We start from the raw sequence: 24,996 nt of genomic DNA on the forward strand, positions 1-24,996 counted from the left end.
TAAATCTATGCTCTATGAAAATAATCTTGATCTAATGTTTGGAACTGCCCATTTCAGCTTAGTATCCCAATTATATGAAAAGGTAAGAAAATAAAGCCCACTAGTATCGAAAAGATGTTTAATAAACTGTTTAAAAATGCTTAACCAAATAATTAACTAAGATAGTGAATTTTAAGAAAACTTTTCTTATAATAAAAGAAACACCTAAAAGCTATGTATTTCCACCTATTGAAAGCTGAACTTGTTTTATAAAGATTTACTTGCTAGGCTTAGAAAAACCTTAAGTAACTTAAATTTTGGTAGAATTTTCCAGGAAAACACTGACTGCTGTTTCTGAGAACTTAAAATTGATATATTTTTAAATGCCTCAAAAATATCAAACAGAACTAGTATTAAAGAAATCTAAAGACATATTTAAACTAGATGCCTTATAGGTCATCTTAGCAAAAGTCTAATCAGGTTCTTAAGTAACATCATATAATTACCTGTGTTTATTTCCTCTGCAGTTTCCAAATCTTCTATTTGAATCATATGATCTAACATCTCTATAAAATGGTCTCTCATTTCTTCAGCTGACTCATCGCCAAATTTATAATCACATAACATTACACTGGATCCCGGAATGGGGACGAAAACTCGGTGAGGGAGGATATGAAACTCTTTTTCAGAATCTAAAAGGAAGGAACATTATCAATATTTAGATAAGTCTGTGACTAGCATCAGTGATATATTTGTATATGAAATATACACTAATAATAAAACCTAAGAGGCTTTTTCATGTCTTAATTGATCAGACACAGAATTGCTTTTACTGAACTCTGCTTTACCTCAATATCCCTGGCCTCTGCAAGGGACTAAATGATACTCCTATGAAATATAAACGTAACCAGTGCCTTCAATGTGACGGTATTGTTAGTTATACATTCTTTCTTTTTTTTAAGTTATATATTCTTGTATTATCCACTGTCCTATGAAGGAATACCCAGGAGAATTTTGTCCCTGGTCTCAGAAATTGTTGTTTTTCTTGTTTAACCATACAGGCACTGCATTTTATAAATATTTCTCTTCTTCAGGCAAGTTTGGAGCAAATTAGTGGCCCACCTACATCAAATGTATAGGACAATTTAATAGCATACATTTTGCACTAATCTTACTGCTGACTTCATCTTATCATATCCAGCCCCTGTATCAAGTACGTGTAGGACGTCAACATACATGTTTCGTATACTAATCTTACTACCAACTCCATCCTGCTTTTTCATTTTCCCCTTGCCTCGTTCTTATTGCTATTATTTTTTTTTATCTTGTTAAATTGTAATACCTTTTTGTAAACAGCCTTAAATTATCTTTAGAAAAAAAATCTGGATCTAAATAAACAATAAATATGTTTCATTCTTTGAATACTCACAAAGTAAAATATATTTCCCCAAATTTCTAACATTGTCACTGCTCTACATAAACACACAATTACTGTTCAACACCATCATTCTGTTGAACTACTAACAAAGATAGAGATTTTGTGTAAAGAATCACCACTTTCAGCAATGATTAGGCTGACAACGTACAGATCAAGTAGAAAACTAGGGCTCACTTTAAAAGCGATCTACATTTCCTTGTCAAGAAACTAGTAGTAGCTTTATACAATTACAAATAGAAGATGAAGAATGCCTTAAGTGTCACAGAAAATGCTATGACTTAAATTATGTGTTCCTGCCAGATTCTGCTTATCTTGGTGTCATAGGAGAACTGGAAGAAGAATTTTACTCTTTGACCAGACTGCCTCCTAGCTGTAAAATTGTATTACTGCAATTTTTACTGTAGCCTGTATATTGACCACACATTGAAATTAGGAATGTATTATTTTATTTTGGGCCACAGTTTCTTAAAACAGGTTAAGTTCAAAACTTTCAAAGATGGCTACAATATGTATGTGTAATTGGCATGCAAAATTTTAAAACTATTTCAAATTGCATTAATTCTAGTTTTCCTGAAAAAGAAATAAATATGCTTGCTATAAAATCAAATGTTAAAGCAGTAGTTGCAATGATTTTAAATTACTCATTTAAAGAAAGAACTTATAATTTTCAAATTAAAAAGTTAAATTATCCATTTAATATCTAAATAAAATCAAGTTTTCTGGTTGGTCTGAGGTTAAAAATGGGGGGATATTTTTAAAAAACACATCTCACAAAGTATTCTAAGAATCCTTTAGGAATATTCCCACAGCAGAGTATCTAGTTAACCATTATTTGAGTAAGTTCAAAACAGAGAAAAAAATTCAAGGCAATGTAAGAATTGTTTTTTACTGGTTAAGAACAGAATCCTAACTCACACTGGAGTATTATAAAAAATTGTGTAGAATAGTTAATATCTGAATTGATTCTTGAAGGATAGACATTTGTACGAAGCAAAGAGAAGTACCATCCAGAGAGCAAAACCATGACCAAAGGCAAAGAGGAATACAAATATGTTCTCAGAGGACAAGTGGTATGGATGGATATGAATATAGGAATGGAAGAAGATAAGAGTCCTCAATTTTCACAATGAGCAGGTCATCTCTTGAGAGTAAGTTGGGCAAGACTGAATGTAGGCTGAGAGAAGTTCCGGAATACTTAAGGGAAATCTGAGAACTGGAAGACCATAATAAGTTAAAGGAATGATTGGACTTCTTATGTTTTTTATAGTCATTGAACTATTAAAAGTTCTTTCATCTGGATAGCCAGAATTCAGAGACTATGTTTATTTTAGATTAGGAATGAAAGTTAATATGCCCTTTGCAGACTTCCTTAGGCATGCAAAAATACTCTTGTTCAACATACACTCCACATTTTACCATATTACAAATGTATAAAATCTTACCAGTATAGAAGATAAGCTAAGTAAAATGAAGACTAAATCTAAAATCTAACAATTTGGTGTATATATGTTCAACTTCAAATTTAACGTTTGTATTATTACGCTTGCAATTTATTCTTTTATCTTTATATCTTCAGATCAACTAACATGTTGCTGAAATAATTCTGTTACTAAAGTTTATATATATATATATATATATTTTTTTTTTTTTATTCTTGCTTTCTTTTTGAAATATAATGATACACTTCCCAAAAATTAAAGTTAGGAAATTTTAAAAACAACTATCAAGTAATTCTCTTTCTTTTACCACTTAACTGAACATATAGTTTACGAATTTGTATTAGAGGCTTTACAAACATCATCTTTTTTAATCTCACAACCTCAAAGAGTATCTACTGTAATCCCTGTTTTCTAGATAAGACAATGGATGTTTGGACAGACTAAATCATTAGTCCAAAGTAACTCTGCTGGTGGCAGAGTAGACACGGAACCCAACCAAGTATGTTAGTCATTGCTTTTTTTCCAACAAACTACACTGACCATTCTCTTTACACAGGCCTCAAAGGCCACTCAACTACCAATGAAAACTTTTATTTTTAAAAAATTTAGGAAGAGATAACATTAAATGATAACATTAACTTCTAATACATCAAATTTAATGTATAAATATCACAACTGCTGTGAGAAGTAATTATACTGTTTGGACATGAGCAAAAATTTAAAAATACTAACTCACTCAATATAAAATAACACCAAGACAGTCAGATAATACCAGTTTACGAGGCACTGTTAAATGGAACAGAGTATTGAACTAATGTGTGTAACAGGGTGGACTTTGGCATTAATGGTGAATGCACCCCCATGTCCCTGAAAATCCTAAAATTCACAGTTCAGTTGTAGCACATACTGTAGCTCAGAAAATGAAGTAATGTTTAGCACCATAAGAGTTATCACATATACAAAGTTAAGTAGTAAAAACAAGGCACCTGACATGAGGCTGATAGGCTGACTGGGTGAGTGACTGACCAGGTTTTACATACTTCCCAAAACAAAAATCTCAACCCAACTGCTGCATGTGAGACTCAAACTCTTGTCTCAGAAAATCTATACATTATTAGTAAATGGAGCTTCAGGGTTATATTTGAGTATAGGAAGGACAAATGTTAAATCTGGCAATTCCACTAAACTATCATACTAGTAATAGAAAAAAAGATTATGATTAGTCCACCAAACCTAATATACTACCTATCAGTAGTACTACAAGAAGTTAATTATATAGTTACATAGAGGAGTTTTTCCTATTAACATAAAAATATTCCCTCAACAAGCTAATGTATATGTTTCAATTATGTACATATTCAACTGTGAATTGCAAGTATACTCACACTTGAGTGGTAGGAAGGTAGAGAAAAATGTGTAATTGCAAAAAGCATACTCAGTATTATAATTTTTTGAGTAAAAAAATTATTATTACTACAAATTATAGAAATGGTATAGTTTATACTTCTCAAAATGGAATAATATAAAAGGTTAAGACACCATGACCCAGGCTTTTTAAAATCTAATAGAGTGTTACAGTAATAGTGAGTATATAAATTCGTATTCAAAAAAATTTGGTATGAATAGAGAAATCAATTGCATATATACCAAAAATTAAAACTTATTAAAAATCTATTATATAATATTGAACACAAATAAATATTTTTTACTTCGAATAAATTTTTTTTTTAAATCTCAGATTTAATTAAAAAATATTAGCTTTAAAATGTTAACAAAGGGTGCCTGGGTGGCTCAGTTTGTTAAGTGGTTGCCTTTGGCTCAGGTCGTGATCTCAAGGTCCTGAGATCGAGCCCCATCCCATGTCAGGCTCCCTTTTCATTGGGGAGCCTGCTTCTCCCTCTGCTGCTCCCCCTGCTTGTGCTCTCGCTCTCTTTCAAATAAATAAAATCTTAAAAATAAAATAAAATAAAATGTTAACAGTTTATCCATTCTGGCAGAAATTCACGCAGAATTTTTTTAAAAATCCTCCCTGAGACTGTTAAATATTAACAGATTTGTTACTATAAGGTGTTCCAAACTTTTTTTGGGTGGCAACTGAAAAACTGTCATTCACTAAGAAAAGTAAAAGATACCATACTATTATAAAAGAAAGATCTGGGTAGTTACAAAAGATGACATATCTATTACATTTTGACATCCTATTACTGTATAAATTGAACACACATAAAAAATGTTCTTAATTTTATACTCATAACTTTTTTTTCTGGAATTTCATTCAAAAGCAGATCCTCAAATAGCATTTCACAACGATCTGCAACTGTATTCAATATATCTCTCTTCATTGCCTATGAAAAAAACAAAACAAATTACAATAAGAAATAAAACCCATTACTTTAGATTTGCACTATTTTATTACCACCCTCCCCAATAACTGACTTTCCTATGTAATCACATCCACTAAAATAACTGGTACATCATTCCATTTTTAACATCCATTTATTTAACATTAACAATTTAACAGAAAATTTGCCTAACCTTCACCTAAATAATTAAAACCAAATAAATGAATGAAATTTTCCATCTAAAGAAATAATGCTACTGTTCCAAATTTGGAAATGTATAACTATGACAAAAGTGCCAGTCATCATTTTTAAAATCTCTGAATATCCAGATTATAGAATATTACCTAATAATACTTCAAATGAATACTTTTCCTGTTATTTAAAAAGTTTAATTTCCCTCCAAAAAATGATTTCAAATGTACTAATATATCACAACTGTGAAGCACTGAATAAATCTGTATAATCACCAGTTTTAAAAAGGCATTTTAAAACAGACATCCTACATATGAAAATCTTGGGACCAATTACATGGTATACTTCGACTAGCCAATAGATTGGGACTTGATTATCGGTTAAAATCAAATTTATAATTATGAAATCTGAGATTGAAAAAAATTTTAGGATTTTTGAATAGTTATGTTAACATGCTTCTGTTTTTCATATACCAGCTATTCCTTCTGTACCTGCACAGCATCTTTAACCTTGGGTTTATTGCTATGAATATAGGCTCTGCATTTCACAGCACCCTTAAGGTTTACAGAGCCGCTGCAGATCTGGACTGTGGCTGTGGATCTGCGGTCCGAATTCAGAAGCTGAAAGACAAAATCTATTTAAGTTCTAATAGCCAACAGTTAACTGCATGAAACACTTAAGCATTATATAAGCCATTTCATGAAGTGAGACAGAATTTTTGACTGAACCAAGTGTTTGAAAATATTTCCCATAAATTATTAAAAGTCCTTCATATTCCTCCTAAGTTATATATTATTTTCTGAGTATTTTAAATGTACTCTGAAGTTAAACACAACTACATCTAAATTTTTTCTTACTAACAAGACCATCTAAAATACCATTATTTATTTAACATATTCACTAAAAATATATTATTTGCAGATTACTCAGTTAAATACTGTTAAGATAAAAAGATGTGTAAAGAAGACATATATATATTTAGTATATCATCTATCTAGTAGGAGATATAAGGTATGCAATATAAGATTTGCACAAAAATAACTGGAATACAGAGTGATAAATTTGGTAAAATGATAAGCAGTGTAAAGACACTCATTTACTTATACACTTTCGACACTTAACTTCCATAGACTAAAAGTAATGCTATATGCTCCCCAGCAGCAAAAAGGCAAGTCAACTGTGATTGTCACCAGAAAATGACATTAGTGGTTGTAAGCAGTCACTTCCATTTTACAATCTCATTGTTCCGTAATCTAAGGAGTGCTAATTCATGCTTGGTTTCAAGATGTTTCACAGGTTAACCTTATTATTTTAATAAATGACAAAACAAGGAGAGCATTAAACAGTGCAAGTACTATTGGAAGCCTATAAAATCGCAATGGAAACAAAAATTGTGATTTTAAAAAAGGATACCCCATAAATGAGACATGGTAAAAATAACAATTCTAAGTACATCTAGAATAAATAGGGTCAATTCTGAAGAAGAAAAACAAATCATGCAACTTGTGAATAGTGCTATATGTGCTTCTGCAATAAAGAATAATCAGGAACTGAGGAGGAAAAATGGTGAAGAAACTGAAAGACTTAATACGTAGCTACTGAAAGCACATGAACAGTCAATGTCTAATGTAATTCAAGCAAAGCTAGTCTGTTTTTTGTGTGTGGTGTTTTTTTTAAGAATTTAAACTTAAACACAGTCAAGTTCTTATTGGTAAGAAATTTGTCACAGACTGAATAGTTCAAAAAGTTCCAAGTCTGTTTAAAAAATCTCTTTCATCAAACCAAGCAGCAGGGTGATAATGCTCATATTGTATCTGGAATAAGCTTCCTATGATACTTATGATCTTTACATTATCGATATATCAATAAGGTGAGGGTGGACGAAGAATACTGGGCTTCCCTTACCCACTATGCAGAACTTTACTATTGATGAAACTAATCCATTTTGGATCATAATGCTCTATTTTATACATTTAATATCTAACATATGTTTTACAGTATATAACACACTTATAATAACACATAGTATAGTATAGTATAGTATAGTATAACATAATACAACATATAATAGTGCCCTTATAAATTAGGGCACTATTCTCCAAAAAGGACTAAAGGACTAGACTATATATAGAGAGAGACTACACACACACACACACACACACACACACACGCACGCATACACAGAGAGTCTTCAAAAGATACAAGGATTAACTTACTCCTTTCCGGTAGAAATGTACCTGCGTTCTACAAATGTCAACTCCTCTTGGTTTCTTTGGACTTAGGAACAAACTAGCTTACAAAGAGACACTGGGAACCTAACTTGGTCGTAAGTGGAGGAATTTCTGTGACAACAATATGGTATTTTAAAAAAGAAAAGATTTCTTTGGTTATGATGACCAAAACAAACTTCACATAAGTGGTAGCATTTGGGGTAGATCTTAAAGTACAGAGAGGATTCTGACTGTCTGAATGACAGAGAAAAGATGGTACTGGTAAGATGCATGGCTCAGAAAATAAACATGATTTTAAAGGCATAGAAAGCAAACCTCTGAAACAGTTAAGTATGAAATTAATGAATAGGCATGCTGAGGCTATGAAGAGCCTTGAATTAGACTTTTCTAAGTAGTCAGGGTAAAGCACCTAAGGAATTTTAAACAAGGAGATTAATTCAATCAGTGCCTAACCCTTATACGTACTCAATAAATACTTTCTGAAAAAAACTAATAAGTAAATAACAAGTGAATGAATGCAAACTGTGATTCAGATAGGATAATCTGAGGTTATATGCAATATAAATTGGAAATACAGAAGATATTCCAAGAGATATACAAACAAAGATATCAGGATTTTCAGAAAAAGAATCACTTTGGACAAGACTGAATAGATAGACCAATTAAGAGTTACTTGTAATAATATAGGTAAAATAATAACATTGTAAGTCTAGTGGCAGTAAGACCATAAGGAAAATAAAAGATGAACTTAACACTGCAAAGGAAGAATCAACAAGACTCGATGGAGGTTGAGTAGCAGGAAAGTGACATCTATTTATTTACTACATATTACATTTTAGTCATATAAAGATTCCACCTGGCTTACCAGTGGAATGATTAATAAAAAGATATTACACTGCATAATAATATTGTAACAATAAATTATCTCTCATGATATTATCTCTCCTTTCTATATTCCCATAGTCTACACATCTACCAAATCCAATTTTATCACTAAAATAATTTTAGGTAAATTATTTAAAAAACCAAGAGGTCATATAAGCATATCTAGTAAAAAGCATATATGTACAGGAATAGCTTTAAAATAAAGGACACATCTAAACTAAAAGGTACTAAGAAGAGAAATTGAGAACTCATGTTGAGTGGCATTGAGTCCAATGACAATTTAGTAAATACTCTATTGCTAAATACAGAGAAGGCAGAAAAGAAATTAAAACACCTTCCTATGCAAATTACTTTTGAGTCTATTTTACTCAGTTAAAAAAATATACAATATTTGTATTTGTACAAAATATACAATAAAAAATATCCTGTTCCGCATGCATACTTTTAGGAATAATTAGTGGCTTTAACTTTTTATCCTTCAAGATATCCAACTTTCAATTCTGAAAAGAAGAGATGTGTAATTTAAAACAACCATATAAAAATGTAAAAATTGCTAATAATGTGTGATTTTTACTAAATCAGAGGATGTATAAATACACTTCAAAATTTATACGACAACACCTGGCACATCTGTGCACACATCTTTTTAAGTTGTTAAGAACTACAACTTTGCTCATAAAACCTACAACCCAAAATATCACACATACATACATGTATGTATATATTATATATATATATATATTTCTAAACTGCTCTCTACTTCATGCTAAAATTTTAATAGCCTTAAGACCAAAACAAGTTTTATTAAAATAATGTTCTTGGAAATAAATTTGCTAGAACTAGACATTTTTTACACTTTACATCTCTAAAATTCTCTGACTCTCTAATTATAAATATAAAAACCAAAACAATTTCATTATGATTATTCTAAGAAAGTATTTTAGATAAGTAGTATTTTAAAATATTTACCAACTGTGTTAGCACTTTGACATCAAAAGAATGACTAGTTGCTTGAACATTTCCTCTAGAAGATTTTTTCTGAAAAAACACAAAAGTTAAAAAACTAGATTACTGAGACTGGAGTGGAATACAAAAGACAATTTAGGAACTATCCTACATATATTAAGTAACTTAGAGGAAAAGAAAGTTTTATTATTTGTTTTATATTGGCTTTTTTTATAGATATGTTACTTTGTGTATTATCTATCAATCAATGTGTACTCTTAAAAACCATTATTTCCCTATTTTTATTCCTCTAAAGCAAGGACTGGCAAACTATGGCCTATAGGTCAAATTCAGACTCCCTCTAGTCTTTGTAAATAAAGTTTTACAGAACACAATCAAAATCATTCATTTACATGTTATCTGTGGCTGCTTGTTGAATAGTTGCTGGAGACCATGTGGCCCACAAAGTCTAAAATATTTACTATTTCGTTTTTTACATAAAGTTCATTGACCTTTGCACTAAAGGGAGAGATTATCAAAGTTCCTCTTCAGATAGATCAAAGCTATTTTAGAAGCTTGTACAGATCCCTTCTATAGAATGGCCAAACTTAGTCTTTAAACTGCTATCAAAGTAGAACATGTACCTTTAGTTTTAAGCAAGCAGTTTATAATTGGGAAATTAGATAGAATTTAGATGACACTCCCTTCTTCAGATTTCAGGATTCCAATTAATTCAGAAATGATCTCCAATCATTCTCTGAAAAAAAACATTTATTTGCCCTTTACTTTAAAAGACCTCAGGAAAAAAAAAAGGACCTTATAAATAAATAGTAGGTGGAAACTGCTTTCACGAAGGCAAGAACTAAAGAAAAGTCATCTTTTATCGTTCCTTAGGCACAAATAATTTCATAAATAAGATGATTTTCTCTCAACTCACCTGTCCTTCTAATAGATCACAATCTTCATCTTTAACTTGTCCATTAATCAAATAAACACCGTTCTCTATTTGCTTAGCCCAGCGTGCAAGTCCATTCTTAAAAGGAATACAACACAGATATCTTTCAGATGTAATGTCCTCTCAATTAAACTCCCTAGGGTCCACTTTTTTCCACCTAATGTTAATGTGGTAATCAGTAACGTGGTATTTATTTCTTGAGTTAACATTTTGCCATTTTTTTCTTCATATTTCTTTTAAATTTTTGCATATAGTTGACACACAATGTTACATTAGTTTCAGGTGTACAACATAGTGACCCAATTGATTTATACATTATGCTATGCTCACAAGTGTAGCTACCATCTGTCACCACACTATTATAATATCACTGACTATATTCCCTATGTTTGCCTTTATTCAGTCTCATAAACAACAACAAAAAAGTACATCCCCAAATTTTGGCAACTTAGCCATATTTAATAATAGTTTTTCTAATCTTTATCCCAAACTAACATTTATATCACACACTTAGGAGGCTTACTAACTACATGGGCAGTCACATAAAATTCAATAATTCCCATTATATTTTTAAAAAGTAGGAAAAGAGAAAGAACCTCAAGAACAAATATACAAAGCAGTACTAAAGAGAGGAAAAAATAAGCAAGCTACATCTGCTTCCTTCAATAGGGAAAAAGAAGAGAAATGAGATATGAACAAAAGAATGGAACAAAAATACAAAAGAGGACTGGAAAGGAGAAAATAAAACTAAAGACCAAGAGGAGAAAAACAAAAAGACCAAAAGACCAAACAGTATACCTTTTTATATAATCATATTTTATGTAACTATATTTTACAATGTACTTAACTACATGTTAATCAACAAATATTTATGGAGCACCTATTATGCTAAATACATTAGTATTATAACGCTGTCCTATTTCTAACTTTATAATTTGGCTGGAGTAATAAATTAGTCCCCCATAATAATATCATTATAATTAGCAAGTAATTTTTGAGGATTACAAAATGAATGGCATAGACAACCAGAATAAAAGCAGATTATCTGTTCAGCAATCAATAAAGAAAATTCATCTTGCCCTGATACCTTTGTATTTTTCTCCAGAGTATAGCTGACAGAAGTAGTAGACAGTGGGATGTGAATATTAATATGAACTGTACATTCTAATGAAAGCCATGAAGTTGATAGTCCATTTTGATACTTCCAATCTGCTGGTTTTGCTGAACTCTTTAACAGTGGGGAAGGTGGAAAAACATAAAATATGTGATTTAGGTAAAATACGCGGATCAATAAAATATCATAAAATGTAGAACCTAATAATATAATAATATTATTATATATAAGCTGAAATCTAACATATTTGGCCAACTTCTTTCATCAAAGGGCAATAGGTTAAAACTGAATAGAAATAAATCATGCATTAAGTTCGCTATCCTTCAATACATTCCAGGCAGCCTTGGCACTCCCCCCCCCCCCCCACCCACCCAGTGCTAGGCTGAAAAGAATCAGATAGTTCATGTAGAATTCTGACAAGTCCTCTGGTTCTCATCTGTAACTTCAACAGTGTCAATTCGAAGCTTCTGTGTGGAGCAAAAAAAATCACTGAGTGACTATCCGGTGCCAGATGTTCTCCTTTCTGTCCTATCGTCGCTAACACAATACTGCGAAGTTACTTTTTCATATTGCTTTTAGACACGTTAGCAAAATTTAGTCTGGATTCTGCTAGTAGGTAGCTTGCTTACTAGGCAATGTAATACCAAAAGCCCAGTGGCTTTTACTACCAGCCTCTCAAGTATAATACTAAATGCATAAATAGGTAGGGGGAGGTTAAAAAAAATATTTGAACAACGAAAAAAAAGGTTTTCCTTGCTTGTAATGAAATTAATCACATTTCATAATAAAAAGTGCAGATGGTTGTGGACATCAATAGGAAGTGAAAGCACTGAAAATTATTAAAACTAAAGAACTGAAATTTATTTTAAAAATATTTTGTAATACATAAATCTTTAAAAAGAAATTTTTCTTACCTTTGGATCATGGATATCATAAGTTCGACAAAATATTCTTTACTGATTAAGGATAGAAATAACCAAAAATAGAAAAGTAATTTTTGATAATCAAAAGAAAATAAACTATCAAAAAATAAAGTGCATGCACCCAAAAGTTTTTATAAAATTATAGCACTTCATATAGAGATATATATACACACATATATGTACTTGTTTGCACAAATACATATACAACTTGTAAATAAACATATATATTCACATTTTGTATAAAATAATATATATACACGCAAAAACTGTTCTGTCTATAATACTTGCAGTGCTTTAAACTTTCCCTACTGCTTAGAATCCTGCTAATCACAATGAATAGAGTGGAAGCACTTGCAAAATTTTCCTCAAATACATACCCTCTATCAACAAATAGGAGTTACAAGCTCAGCTTCTGCAGGAATGATCAGTTTTTGAATTTTGTCTTTTGCAAGTCCTAATTTACTAGTCCCTTGCCCGCTTTCCTCCCTTGATGTGGCTGCCTCTGGCTTAGGAAGTACTCTTGCCCTGGCAAGATGTAGAGGAAAGAAGCTAAGGAGGCCCTAAGGAGGCTTTTTTAGTGTCACCTTATCTTGGCTAAAGACATAAAAATTTCTTAGATGTCCCACACTGTTAAGCTCAGTATTATCTGTGCTCTGAATTGGGCATTTCGAATTGGAAGTGAAAATTTAACATGATAAAAGCCATTACTTTGCCTAAGCTGTCAGTTGGGCATCGACCTCTCTGTAGAGGACCTACTGAGCATCAAAAGATGGGGTAGGTGGCTGGTAAAGAGCTCAGAATACCCAGCCCTTGCCACCTTTCTCAAACTCTTTAACAATTCTAAGACATGATTAACAACGTTAACAATAATAATATTACTGTTATTATTACTGGCAGTCCTAATTATGTGTTATTTATAAGAAAAGCTTTCAAATTATGCCTGTTTTTAAAATATGATTTAAATAAATGTTTTGGGAAAAAACCTGCAGGAACATTATTTCGATATCATATACTTTAAAATATAAACACCTAAATAAAAGATACTTTTTTGTAGAAGAACAAATGTGAAGTGTCACTCGTTCTGAGATCTCCTCTTCTGTGAAATTCCACAACCTCCTTTTATTCATAGATTTTTCCATAGCAAATACTAGCTGAAAGGGAGCAAAACACACATCAACTTAACGCAAAATAAGAGAACAAAAGTGAGTGCAGAAAAAGATAATTACAACATCTCTAAGCTCCTAATTGGCTTTAAAACTCCATGATTCTGTCATTAAATTTTATTTTCTTCAAAAGAAGGAGTAAAACTGATTATTAACCTTTTGGATTCCATTTTTAGGGATCTACAAAATTTGCATTTAAGTTTGGAGTATAGAATAAAGACTATTTTAATTAGAATGAAAAAGTGATTTTTAACCTACAAAAATGAAGCATGTCACCATTTGGGATTTCTTATTAAATGTCACAAAAGATGTAAGGCACTATACAAGTACACATAAAATATAGTAGTAACAAATTGAAAGTAAAAAAAATCAGAAATAATGACATACATTTATGCCAGAAGTAAGAGTTATAAAAATGCATACTTGATATGAGTAGAGGGGTCATAATTTTTTTTAAAAGATTTTATTTGACAGAGAGAGAGAGCACAAGTAAGCAGAGTGGCAGGCAGAGGGAGAGGGAGAAGCAGGCTCTCTGCTGAGCAGGGAGCCCAATGCAGGGCTTGATCCCAGGACCCTGAGATCATGACCTCAGCAGAAGGCAGACGCTTTAACGAATTGAGACACCCAGGTGCCCCTAGAGGGGTCATAAATTTGACTCTAAACTTCCTAATAATAATGGGCACAGGCAAATCTAATCTGTTAGCTAATTCACATGGTCCAGAAACTGAACTCGATGAGGAGAGGCACAACTTTCTTGATAATGATATCAAAAGGAATTTCTTCAAAGGTGATAGTATGTAATATAACAAAGTTCTCAACATTGACCTGATGGGAGACACTAGTTTTATAAGGTTACCTCTCACAGAGTTCCTCACTACAGGCAATGGAAGTAAAGTCAGAAAACGGAAACTCAATAATGTCTGAAATATAGCATTTCTAAAGTCTTATTTGCTTGGTAGGAACAAAAATGATAGAAAAGGAAAAGGAAAGAGGACCAACCGTATCTCTCAAGCACTGAGCCCACATTCACCCTATTCAGTCCAGTGCCAACCACAAAAGGATGCACAACCAATGCAATTAAAAACACATACATTTGGATTACATTTCAAAACGTCTAAGAAGATGAACAACTGTGAAGGGTACACTTATTTAAAATGGAAAACACAGCAGAAAGTTGAGTAACTTGCCGGGCAAGAGGATTACCTCCATTTTCTTCCCTTTCTCCCTTAGGTACAAATTGCAAAGATTTAATGTGGGACATGACACGAAAGGTTACAAAACTGTGATTCTTACTGGCTGCACACTTTTTTTTACTAGAAAATGTTTCTGGAGATTCTGTGGGGTTTTGCACTTCTCAAGATTACAGGGTCCCCCTCTCTCTTGGGGTGGGAAAGAACTTTTTGAAGGCTCATTTGGATCCTGAGTACTAAAAGAGATGAAAGCTGCCTGCACAAAGTTTGCTTTAGATTTGGGCTTAAGGGGAAACAGCTTGTAGACCTTCATATTTACTTACAAACTATGTTACCCAACTTACTGATATGGGAATAAAATGTTTTACTCTCAGGATCTTGAGAAAATTGAACAGGTGAAGAATCACAAAATCTATCAACTTCACATTATAGCAATCACTTGGAACTAAAAGGAAATTCTAGCAGAATACTGCTATTGTATAAGAAAAACTCTTAAACCACTATAATTTGTCTCATAATAGTAAAAAATTATCTTGAAACTTAAAGCTATTTAAAAATATATAGCTTTGATTGAAAATAGAAATTTTGACCTTTTTTTACACTCAAAATACCAAGCAATTCGATGGAAAAATCTCTTTCAACATAATGCCAGCATAAAGAATTATGGAATGCTAATCTAAATATGCCTAGGGTCATTGTATATAAGTATAATCAATTAAAATATGATATAACTTTGGGGTGCCTGGGTGATTCAGTCGGTTAAGCATCTGACACTTGATCTCAGCTCATATCTTGATCTCAAGGTTGTGAGCTCAAGCCCCATGCTGGACTTGCTGGGTGTGGAGCTTACTTAAAAAAAAAAAAAGCATCTTTGATCATATTAAGAATTTTTGATATTTCAGACTTACTCTACGCAGGGCATTTTGAAAATCATTTCCCATTTCTAAAGTTGTGATGATGAATACTCCAAGAACTAAAAGTCCCCCTGGTAGCATTCTGGACACCTAAAAATAGAAATATATTATTAGTTAACATAAGTATTTGGCATTATATGCAATCTTTTGTGTTTGATAAGCCAAATATTAAGTCAGCAAATACTTGCCGAGCACCAACTATATGCATAGCATTGAGGTGTGAGCTTTGAAAAACGGGTTAAAATATTGAGAAATAGTTGATAACCATGATGAATGGGTGTCGTTATATACACAATCTTCCTAGAGTGTCCTTAATTTTTTGCCTTTATAACTAAAGCTATTTACTACCATTAATAATGACACCCTTTAGCTACATCAATAAACAAACCCCTTTCTCATGAGATCACAGACTGAAATATCTTCTAAAATTTTTTCATTGGCTTCTACTGTCACCTAAATAATATATAAATTTATCTACTACTGGTATTTCAGACTCTCTAAAATCTAGCTAACCTGATATTCAGAACCTCACTTGATACTACTTTCCCTGAAATACCATACACATATCTGGCTAACTCTATACCTTCATTCAGACTGCTCCCTCAGCCTAAACTAATTTTCCCTTACCTTCTGTGTGTCTGAACTCTATTGAATACTTCAAAGTCAGCTTTGAAGTCATACTTTGATCTCCCAAGTCCCACAAGACTTTGGTGTAGTTTTCCCATGGAACTTATCACACAAGCCTGTGTTATAATTACTCGTATGCGATGGTCTAGAAGTTCTTTAAGGGAAGAGGGGTTCTCAACTAACTCTGTATACCTATTAATATTCAGAATATTACCAAAGCCTGGGATTTGAAGAGAGGGGATCTGACTTGAAAATCCATTTTTTCCTATTCTTTACATTTACTCTAATTTTTTTACCTCTATTTATTATACTGGGTATGAATATTATTCCCAATTTTTCTTTACTGTAAAATAATATTGTAAAAATTCTAGCAAGGCTTTCTGTGTTCATGGGATTATTTGCTTAGAATAAATTTCTTGAAGTGGATTACTAGTTTATGAAGTTATGCATATTTTTAAGGTTTCTGATCCATACTACCAATTTGTCCTCCATAATATGTTATTTCCCTTCACATGATTGTGGCTAGTTCTTAATACAGATGGACTTCTTTCTACCATCTAAACTCAGAGATCAAAGTGCTTTCTTTGCGTCTACTCAGTACATAAGAAAACTGAACAGAAAGTTAAATCTTCTTAGATAGCACAGTCTATCTCTGAATATATTTACATTGTGTCTGCTGGTGGTTCCCTCTGATTTCTTAAATTCTGTTCATTATAGTAACACAATCTTGGCATATAAATAAAGAACAAAGTTTTCATTTTTTGCATGGAAAATATGGACATTTTCAAAATCGCCAACACATAAAAGTAGTTGTTTCTTTCTAGAGACAAAAAGGTTAACCTGTTTTTCTATAAAAATTTTATGTTTGTGTGCATACACACATGATATACATCTCTATGTATGCATGTGTGTGTGTGTCTGCTATATACATATGTATAAGTATATAATTTTACAAGAAATCAAAAACCAAATTGGAGTCTAAAATTATTTAGAAACCTTTGAGAATTTAAGTTTTAAATATTTAATATTTTCCTTAGAAAATTATATTAAAAATTTCTTAGATTCTTTTACTATACACCCCCCATCACAAACACATACACACATACAGATAAACATGTGCATCTCTGAAAAATTTTAAGTTGATGGAAATGATTACTTTTACCTTACTTAATTTCCAATTAGTTGACATAATCCATTCAATGACTACTTTTAAGTGTATTTACTCACCACTCCCTCTCACGCACTACCAAATCTGTTTCTTCCTATGCAATGGCAACACCATCTTCCCAGACATGCAGGCTGGAAATCACCTTTAGCTACTTTCTCAAATGCTCTTCACTCCCTGTCTGTTTGCTTAGTAAATCATCTTGCTACAAGCTCTATAACTGGAGTGTTTTGGCAGTGAAGTTTTAGCTCACTGCATTAGTTAATTCACACATTCATTTATCCAATATTTTGGAGTTCTTGTAAACCATGGAAATACTATACTTGGCATTGAGAATATAGCCATAAACAAACAAAAACATAAATGACCTGTCCTCACAAAGCTTAGTCTAGTTGGGCTCACGGCATCTTTTTTTGAACTATTACAGTAACTGAGATTCAGTCTCTACCCTCCATTTACACTGTATCAAGGTATTGAAATTATTTTCTAAATTACTGGTCAATCATATTAACTCCTTCTCAGATAGGGAACTCTGAAAGTCTACCACAGAGCTACTATCTACCAAACAAACTCCTCACTTCTTAGGATGGCACTCCAAAACCATCCATAAATCGGCTCCTTCCAGCCTTATGTCTAAATACATTCTTTTATATACCCCATGTTCCAGTTATACCCAATTGCTTGCTCTTCCCTTAACTCTTCCCCTGCCTTTAACTTTTATGCCTTTGGGTCATTTATTCATACCGCCCTTTGTGTGTTCAATGTGTTCTCTGACTTTTACTGGCAGTCCTATTCATCTTACAAGTTCAGAACCTTCTGTGAAGCCATTTGATTCCATTCATTGGTAGATATTTAACTTTTCACCATTCTATATTCTTATAGCACTTTTCTACTTTTATCTCATTTCTCTTGTGGTAATAATGTCTTTCACTTTGGTTACAACATATATTCTAAGGATTTTAAAAAGAACCTAACCAAACCATGATCTTATTCTCTCGGTATCTATGTGAAGTCTTTAAAACAATCTGACCAGCAACTCTATTATCAATAACTAGTATTATATTAAAGAACACTCAGAAATAAGCTATAGGACCAATAACAAAGAAAGGTTAAAAAATACAATTCGTAAAGGTTAACAATTAAAAGCACAGCATATAAAATCAAAGGCTTTCAAATCAGACTGCCTGGGTTCAAATCTCAGTTACATCACTTATTATATAATCTTGGGTGGGTTATTTAACCTAGTAACCTGAAGATGAAGTGCTTTTATTTTGTTCGTCAATAAGCACAACTATATAAAAAGACAAATGTGGTGACCTGGTTGGCATGTTCTGTGGCCCATTCTTCATCCAAATTATCCAACTTAGCTTTTTGCTGATGTTTGAGGTTCTCATTTTGTTCCTCTTTGGGTGGTGTTCTAGTGGCAAGAATGACATAATCCTTTTGTGAAGAACACTTAAAAACAAATTAGAAAAGCTTATTATCAGTGACATCTGACTGAAGAATGTAAAGCTCTTATGACATGCAAAAACAGTAATATTCATAGCAACTTAAATTGTTAATACTTATATTATAATGGAATCTATAGGGAAACCGATTTTCATGGATAACCTTACTATGTTTCTCTCACACGTCATTTATTTATATACTTAATATCAGGTTCTTATTTGTTTGGGTATCCTGAATGTGAATCATATAACGGTCCCTAAAAACAGCTTACTGGCTGAGTGAATGTACTGTACCTTAAAATATGCTTGATCAATTTTCTAATTATTATATTTATTTTCTAAATAATCTGAAAACAGATTGGATGGTTCAGCAGGTATAAAAACTCAGTAAAATAAAGCAACAAATGACCTTGTGTTTCTTACTTCCATTGAAACAATGATAGTAGGGAACTTGTATAAGTGTCCACAGAAAAGCAAAGGGGATGTGGGATACATAATAGAAGTGATATCAATTTTATGTTCCTTAGTTTTAATAGCAATTAAATGGTAACCAAAGGTGGGCTATCTAAAGATAAATTCAGGGAACTTTTAATAGCCCAGTCTTACTACAGTGAAAGTTTGTTGTAAAGAAAAAGTAAAAAATAAGGCAGATAAAACTAGTAAGCATGGTCATTCCCATACATAACCTGAAATTGCCATTATGAGTGTCATCCTGGAATAGAAAATAAAGGAAGAGAAATTATTTCTACAAAAGTTATTTCCAGAAAGTTACATTCAAAAGCACACAGGAAAAGGTAGGTGCTGATTAAGAAAGCATGACTTTAAAAAGAAAAAGAAACTGACCCAGAGAGTAGGAAACAGGCAAGCTTGAGGGGAAGAAGAAAAAAGTGATAAGCCCTGGAATAAAGAAGAAGAAACATATTGGAAGGGATGAAAATGCAGCATAAGGAAAGACTGGAAGGAAAATTCTAAATTGTGGGAGACATATTTGTAAGACGGTGGTTTTGCCAAGCTCTAGAAACAGCCTATGTGAGTAAGGCAAGTTTGGAAGAGGGTATTTCTCCCTACCTTTTATTTTTACTAACAATGCCTTTCTCTGAGACTGTTATTCCCTTAAACTTTCTTAAATAAAGGGGAGTAGAAACTTTAAATAAAAAGTTCCTAAAAGAGTCCCATATTGGATGCAAGTAACCTCAATCAAACAGTAGTTCAGGGCACCTAGGTGGCTCAGTCAGTTGGGTGGCTGCCTTTGGCTCAGGTCATGATCTCAGAGGTCCTGGAATCAAGCCCCACGTTGGGCTATCTCCTCAGCGGGGAGTCTGCTTCTCCCTCTCCCTCTGCCTCTCCTCCTGCTTATGCTCTGTCTCTCTCTCTCTCTCTCTCAAATAAATAAAATCTTAAAAATAAAAAAAAAAGTAGTTCAGATTATTACCAAGAGGAGTAGTTTGGCTAAGGAGAGGCCTCATAGGGTAGTGCTACCTGGGTGAATAGTACAGGGTCTACTCTCTGTCTTACAAGTTAAGAAACCAGATTTATGAAAACGCTGAGAATGAACTGGTCTCTTAGGGCTAGGTTGACATTAACTAAGCTCATTCAGAATGATGTTGAAAACAAGAATACCATGAAGGGGTGTGAACACATGACTCTTCTTGACAGTACATTCTTTATAAGTACATAACATGGGGCTTCAAACTATAGGAGGAACTAGATTTAAAATCTGGATAGAATTGGAACAAGATAAGTTAATTATGCAATTTGAAGGTTCTAAGGCATCATGATAAAATATCCAGAAACAAAATTGTCACAACAGAACTCTTTTTGCTACCAGGTATCAAAATCAAGTCCTTGGGCCACAGTGCACTCTCCCCTAAATAGTGTTTAGATGGAGTAGCCAGTTTGTCTGTGACTCTCCTTTTTCTGTTGCTTTCTACTGCTGACCATCCTCCCTACTGATTAACATATTTTTTCTTCAATTATAATAAATCAGCAGGTGCTTACGCTTTTTAAAGTAACTGCCCAAATCTGTTTCATTTTGTGTTGTTTTTTAAGGCCTAACTCCAAAAGGGGAATAAAATTTGTTTTACTTGCAAATTTCTCCTACTCCCTTTCCCTCACGCCACTGAATCAACATTAAAAAATTTCAGTAAGATGAGTGAGTACCATAGCAAGTAACAAAAGACATGACTACTACTGCTGTAAGACTGAGATAAAACAATGGGAATAAAGTTGTCAAAAGTTACTTTTGCAAAGAATTAGACAACCAGGAATTAATAAAGATTAGAAGAGAACACAAAACACTTGGAAAGACAATAAAATATGTATAATATAATCAGTGAAATTCTAATTGTGGAATTTCTACATTATGAGTTACTTTTACATTGTCAAAAGGGAATGTGTTCTGACTTAAGCAAACCTGGGCTAGTCTTCTCCTGCTTCTCCACATTTTTCCTCAAAGACCATTTTAAGTTGTTCTTCTACATTCCATTCCTCCATTCCCTAACCTTGACCTTACTGTTAAATAGCACATCTTAACTTTAAATAAACAGGTAATTTGTTTTATCAATAAATGCACCAAAAGATACATACCTGTCCAATTAAAAGACCAGAGACAAAAGCTTTTCCTTGAAGATTTATGTTTGAAAGATACTGGCCAACAGTCTCTTCTACAATGTAGGTTCTTCCCATTATTGGGAACTAATCCAATCTCCTAAATTACAAGAAAAAAATACACACCATTTTTAGGCAAAAATATAATTTGCAATGTTTTTGTCATGGGGGTTGTATAGAGACAGAAGTGGTACATCCTGATACTATTCCACGCCTTGCAGAGATTGCTGGGTAAGCAGGGTATTCTTTCCTGCAAAGGTCAAATGTAGCTTCAGAATTCTCAACACAGTGCTGCTGGAAAAGACTACCAATCAAATAGAGTTGACATAAAAGATAAAACCCACTTCCATATCTAAGATAAGGGAGAGAACACTAACCTACTAGTCAACACACATAATTTTTTATTTAATTTACTACTCCTTAGTTGTATCATCTTTCATAGTCTACTGCTGAGCCTCATTGTGCTCATTTCTAAAACAGGAAAGAGGACAATTTCTGAGCTGCTCTTAGAAGGTAGAGAGAACCAAATTCATTTACTCAATAAGCATACTGTGAAGAATTACTACGTGTTAGAAATTATGCCAAGTGGGATGGCACAAAGATGAATAATATTTGACCTATGCCCTTGAGTAACTCACAATATAATTAGAATTATGGAATTCAATAAGTAGCAATGCAATAATGATGAACATTTACATAGTTTCAACTTTGTATAAGGCATTATTCCAAGTACTTTATATATGGTAACATATGTAATATTCACAAAAACTCCAGGAGGTACTATTATTGTAACCCTTGTTTTATAGATGAAGAAACCAAAAGGATGAAAAGAAATGCAACTTGCCCAAGGAACAAAGCTGCTAAATGGCAAAGGTGGAATTTAAATTCAGGCAGTGTTGCTCTAGAATCCATGACCTGAAATGCTACGCTCATACTGAGGAATAATACCTCGTCTCTCAATTAAACCCCTACAAAGGGTAGCTCCTATTCTGCTCTTTCTCTCTCTCTCTCTCTCCAGTTTGTAAACGACAGTTGCAGCATTTTAAATAGAAATAATAGTCATTTGGGTTGTGTAAAAAGTTTCTATCTTATTTAGTACAACAAAGTCAAGGCAACTGCAGGTAAGCTGGGGTGGTATGTCTGCCACCAGTAAATTGCCAATAACAACAATTTTGCATCACTCTAAAATAAAGCCCAGAGAATTGGTTCCAGTTTGAAATTGCCTATTGGATGTTGTTTTTTTCAAAGAGCCTGTTCAGTTTTCTCAAAATGCATTAAATTTCTTCCCAGCTATTTCCCAACAACTGTGCAAGTAAATTGGGTTTGTACAAGAGTTATTTTTAGACTAAGTCTGGAACTGCCTATCTAAACCATTAATGCCACTATAAATTTAAAGGCTTTCCACTTTTAATAGTGCCTTAACGTATTAAACTTTCTTTTTTTTCATCATGCTATTCTACTCCTTTTCCTTCTACCTTAATACTTTTTTTAAAAGATTTTATTTATTTATTTGACAGAGAGAGACAGCCAGCGAGAAGGGGAACAGAAGCAGGGGGAGTGGGAGAGGAAGAAGCAGGCTCCCAGTAGGGAGCCCGAGGTGGGGCTGATCCCAGGACTCTGGGATCACACCCTAAACTGAAGGCAGACGCTTAACGACTGACCCACCCAGGTGCCCCTGCCTTAATATTTCTTAATTATTGCAAGAAAAATCAGTGACAGTGACTCCAAAGTTACATGTAACTTTCCAATCTTATTTTTTCCAAGGTGTCACCCAGTAATCATATACTTTAATGCTTCTTCAAAACTTTAAAATATAGCCAACCATACTTTACAAAGGACACTAATAAAAATATAGATCTTGCCTAAAACAGTTCAATTTATCCTGAAGCATTGTGTGACAACATAAGCTATGCAAGTTGTCCAAGCACTGTGACTTGAGACAATTCAATCTCTTTGGACTCTGGTTTCCTAGTGTACAAAATAACAAATCTGAATCAGTCAAGTCTGAAAACCTATCTGGTTTTAGGGTTGTGATTCCGAGTACAGAATACTGCATTTTCCAAATATTAGATCACTAATAGTGAATAGTACAGCACTATGCATACCAGCAGCCTAAATTAAAGTGCTTATGTAAAATATTTTGGGGGAAAAATCAACTTATCCTTAATAATATTCACAAAAGGGCTGCTAATGTGGGAACTGTGGGGGGAATGAACTGGGAATGATTTATTTTCAATGAAGAAGTTAAGTTCTTTCGGAAGAATAATTAAACATGAAATAATCTACAGATTCAGCATAGAGGTCACAGAATTACAATCTGGAAACAAGTAGTTCTATTATGGAGGCAAGGTGATAAGCGGTTTTTAAGAATGTGTTTTAAAACTTTTGTTGACAGTTTTTCCATCTTAAAAATATAAACATATGGTAGCACTTTCTACAATATTACCTTAAAACATAAAAACAAAGGCTACACTCAAAGTCCTCCTGCTTTCTTTAAATCCTCTCCCTGAAAAATGAAACGGGCTCCTTCAATTCCTGTTGGCTCGTTGGTACCCACCCCGCCACATACAAACAAAAGGTTATCTAAGTACGCCGTCTTAAATGAAGTAAGTTTTATCATAACTGGACTTGAGTGTGGTACCGGAGTGCCTGCCCATATGCTTCCTACGCTCGGTCCCTTTCCTTCTTCCTTCAGAAGGAGGCTCTCTGAGCCCGAGCGCACAAACTCCACCCTCACACACACGCATTACACCCGAAGGCTGACTCACCTGCACTCAGAATGTGCCCGCGTGACAGACAAATCTGTCGAACTGTCAGTCCTCCTGAGAAGGGGGTTTAAGGTGCAAGTACAAGCGTCCAGGGGCCAGATTCCCCTCGGGTCCAAATTCCACAGCCAATGAATTCATCAGAAAGCGACAGACTTCCCACACCTCACTTCCCACTTCAAACCCAGGGTCTCTGGAGTCAGGTGGCGCGGTCTGATGACGCACGCTGCCCCCCTTCCTTCACCGCAGCACCTCAGCCAAAGCGACTGCGGTCGCCACCCCGCCCCCTTCCGGGCGCCATTGAGAGCGTGGCGGTAGCCCGGCGCCTGCCGTCCAGCCCTGCCCGGACCGATGCCCTCTAGTGGCTCAGTGTCTAGAAGTCGCCCAAGAGGACGACCCATGGCATCCCGGAGCTTTGACGGTAAGGTCGCCTTGCTTTTCAGGGAGGGACATGAGTGGACGAATACTCTGTGGCGCCACCTCGCGGACAGTGGAGGAGAGCCGGGGGGCGGGGAGAAAAAAAGGAAGCGGAATGGGCGGTGCGCAATCCCGCTCACGGAAGGGATTGAGAAAAACACTACGTTTCCCACAGGCCCGCGCGGCTTGAGGCGGGTGGACTGGGGAGCCGGAAATCAAAGAGGGTCAGGGGCCGCGGCTGAACTCGGATTCCCAGG

The 24,996-nt window shown here is 33.8% G+C and overlaps 2 protein-coding genes across 6 annotated transcripts in view; one reads left to right on the forward strand and one right to left on the reverse strand.

Moving 5' to 3' along the window:
* Positions 1–24,559, reverse strand: part of ODR4 (odr-4 GPCR localization factor homolog) — a 36,169-nt gene extending 11,610 nt beyond the window's left edge. The window contains exons 1-12 of one of the 2 annotated variants that reach the window (XM_026509240.4): positions 24,326–24,559; positions 21,537–21,657; positions 18,820–18,957; positions 15,705–15,800; positions 13,488–13,594; positions 12,435–12,471; positions 11,494–11,634; positions 10,389–10,484; positions 9,476–9,544; positions 5,882–6,010; positions 5,111–5,201; positions 486–671 (exon numbers count right to left, since the gene is read on the reverse strand). In XM_026509240.4, the coding sequence (XP_026365025.2) occupies positions 486–671; positions 5,111–5,201; positions 5,882–6,010; positions 9,476–9,544; positions 10,389–10,484; positions 11,494–11,634; positions 12,435–12,471; positions 13,488–13,594; positions 15,705–15,800; positions 18,820–18,957; positions 21,537–21,635 (1,189 nt within the window). In that variant the 5' untranslated portion in view covers positions 21,636–21,657; positions 24,326–24,559. Of the gene's footprint in view, positions 1–485; positions 672–5,110; positions 5,202–5,881; positions 6,011–9,475; positions 9,545–10,388; positions 10,485–11,493; positions 11,635–12,434; positions 12,472–13,487; positions 13,595–15,704; positions 15,801–18,819; positions 18,958–21,536; positions 21,658–24,325 lie in introns of those variants that run through there. The other variant, XM_026509241.4, reaches the window with a different exon arrangement.
* A 10-nt stretch (positions 24,560–24,569) lies between these two features.
* The window catches only part of TPR (translocated promoter region, nuclear basket protein), a 66,935-nt gene continuing 66,508 nt past the window's right edge, over positions 24,570–24,996 (forward strand). For all 4 annotated transcript variants that reach the window (XM_026509236.4, XM_026509235.4, XM_057315590.1 and 1 more), the window contains exon 1: positions 24,570–24,743. In XM_026509236.4, coding sequence (XP_026365021.2) covers positions 24,674–24,743 — 70 coding nt within the window. In that variant the 5' untranslated portion in view covers positions 24,570–24,673. The remainder of the gene's footprint in view (positions 24,744–24,996) is intronic.

This window comes from Ursus arctos, unplaced genomic scaffold (genome assembly GCF_023065955.2).
Source record: "Ursus arctos isolate Adak ecotype North America unplaced genomic scaffold, UrsArc2.0 scaffold_2, whole genome shotgun sequence".
Classification (NCBI taxonomy): Eukaryota; Metazoa; Chordata; class Mammalia; order Carnivora; family Ursidae; genus Ursus; species Ursus arctos.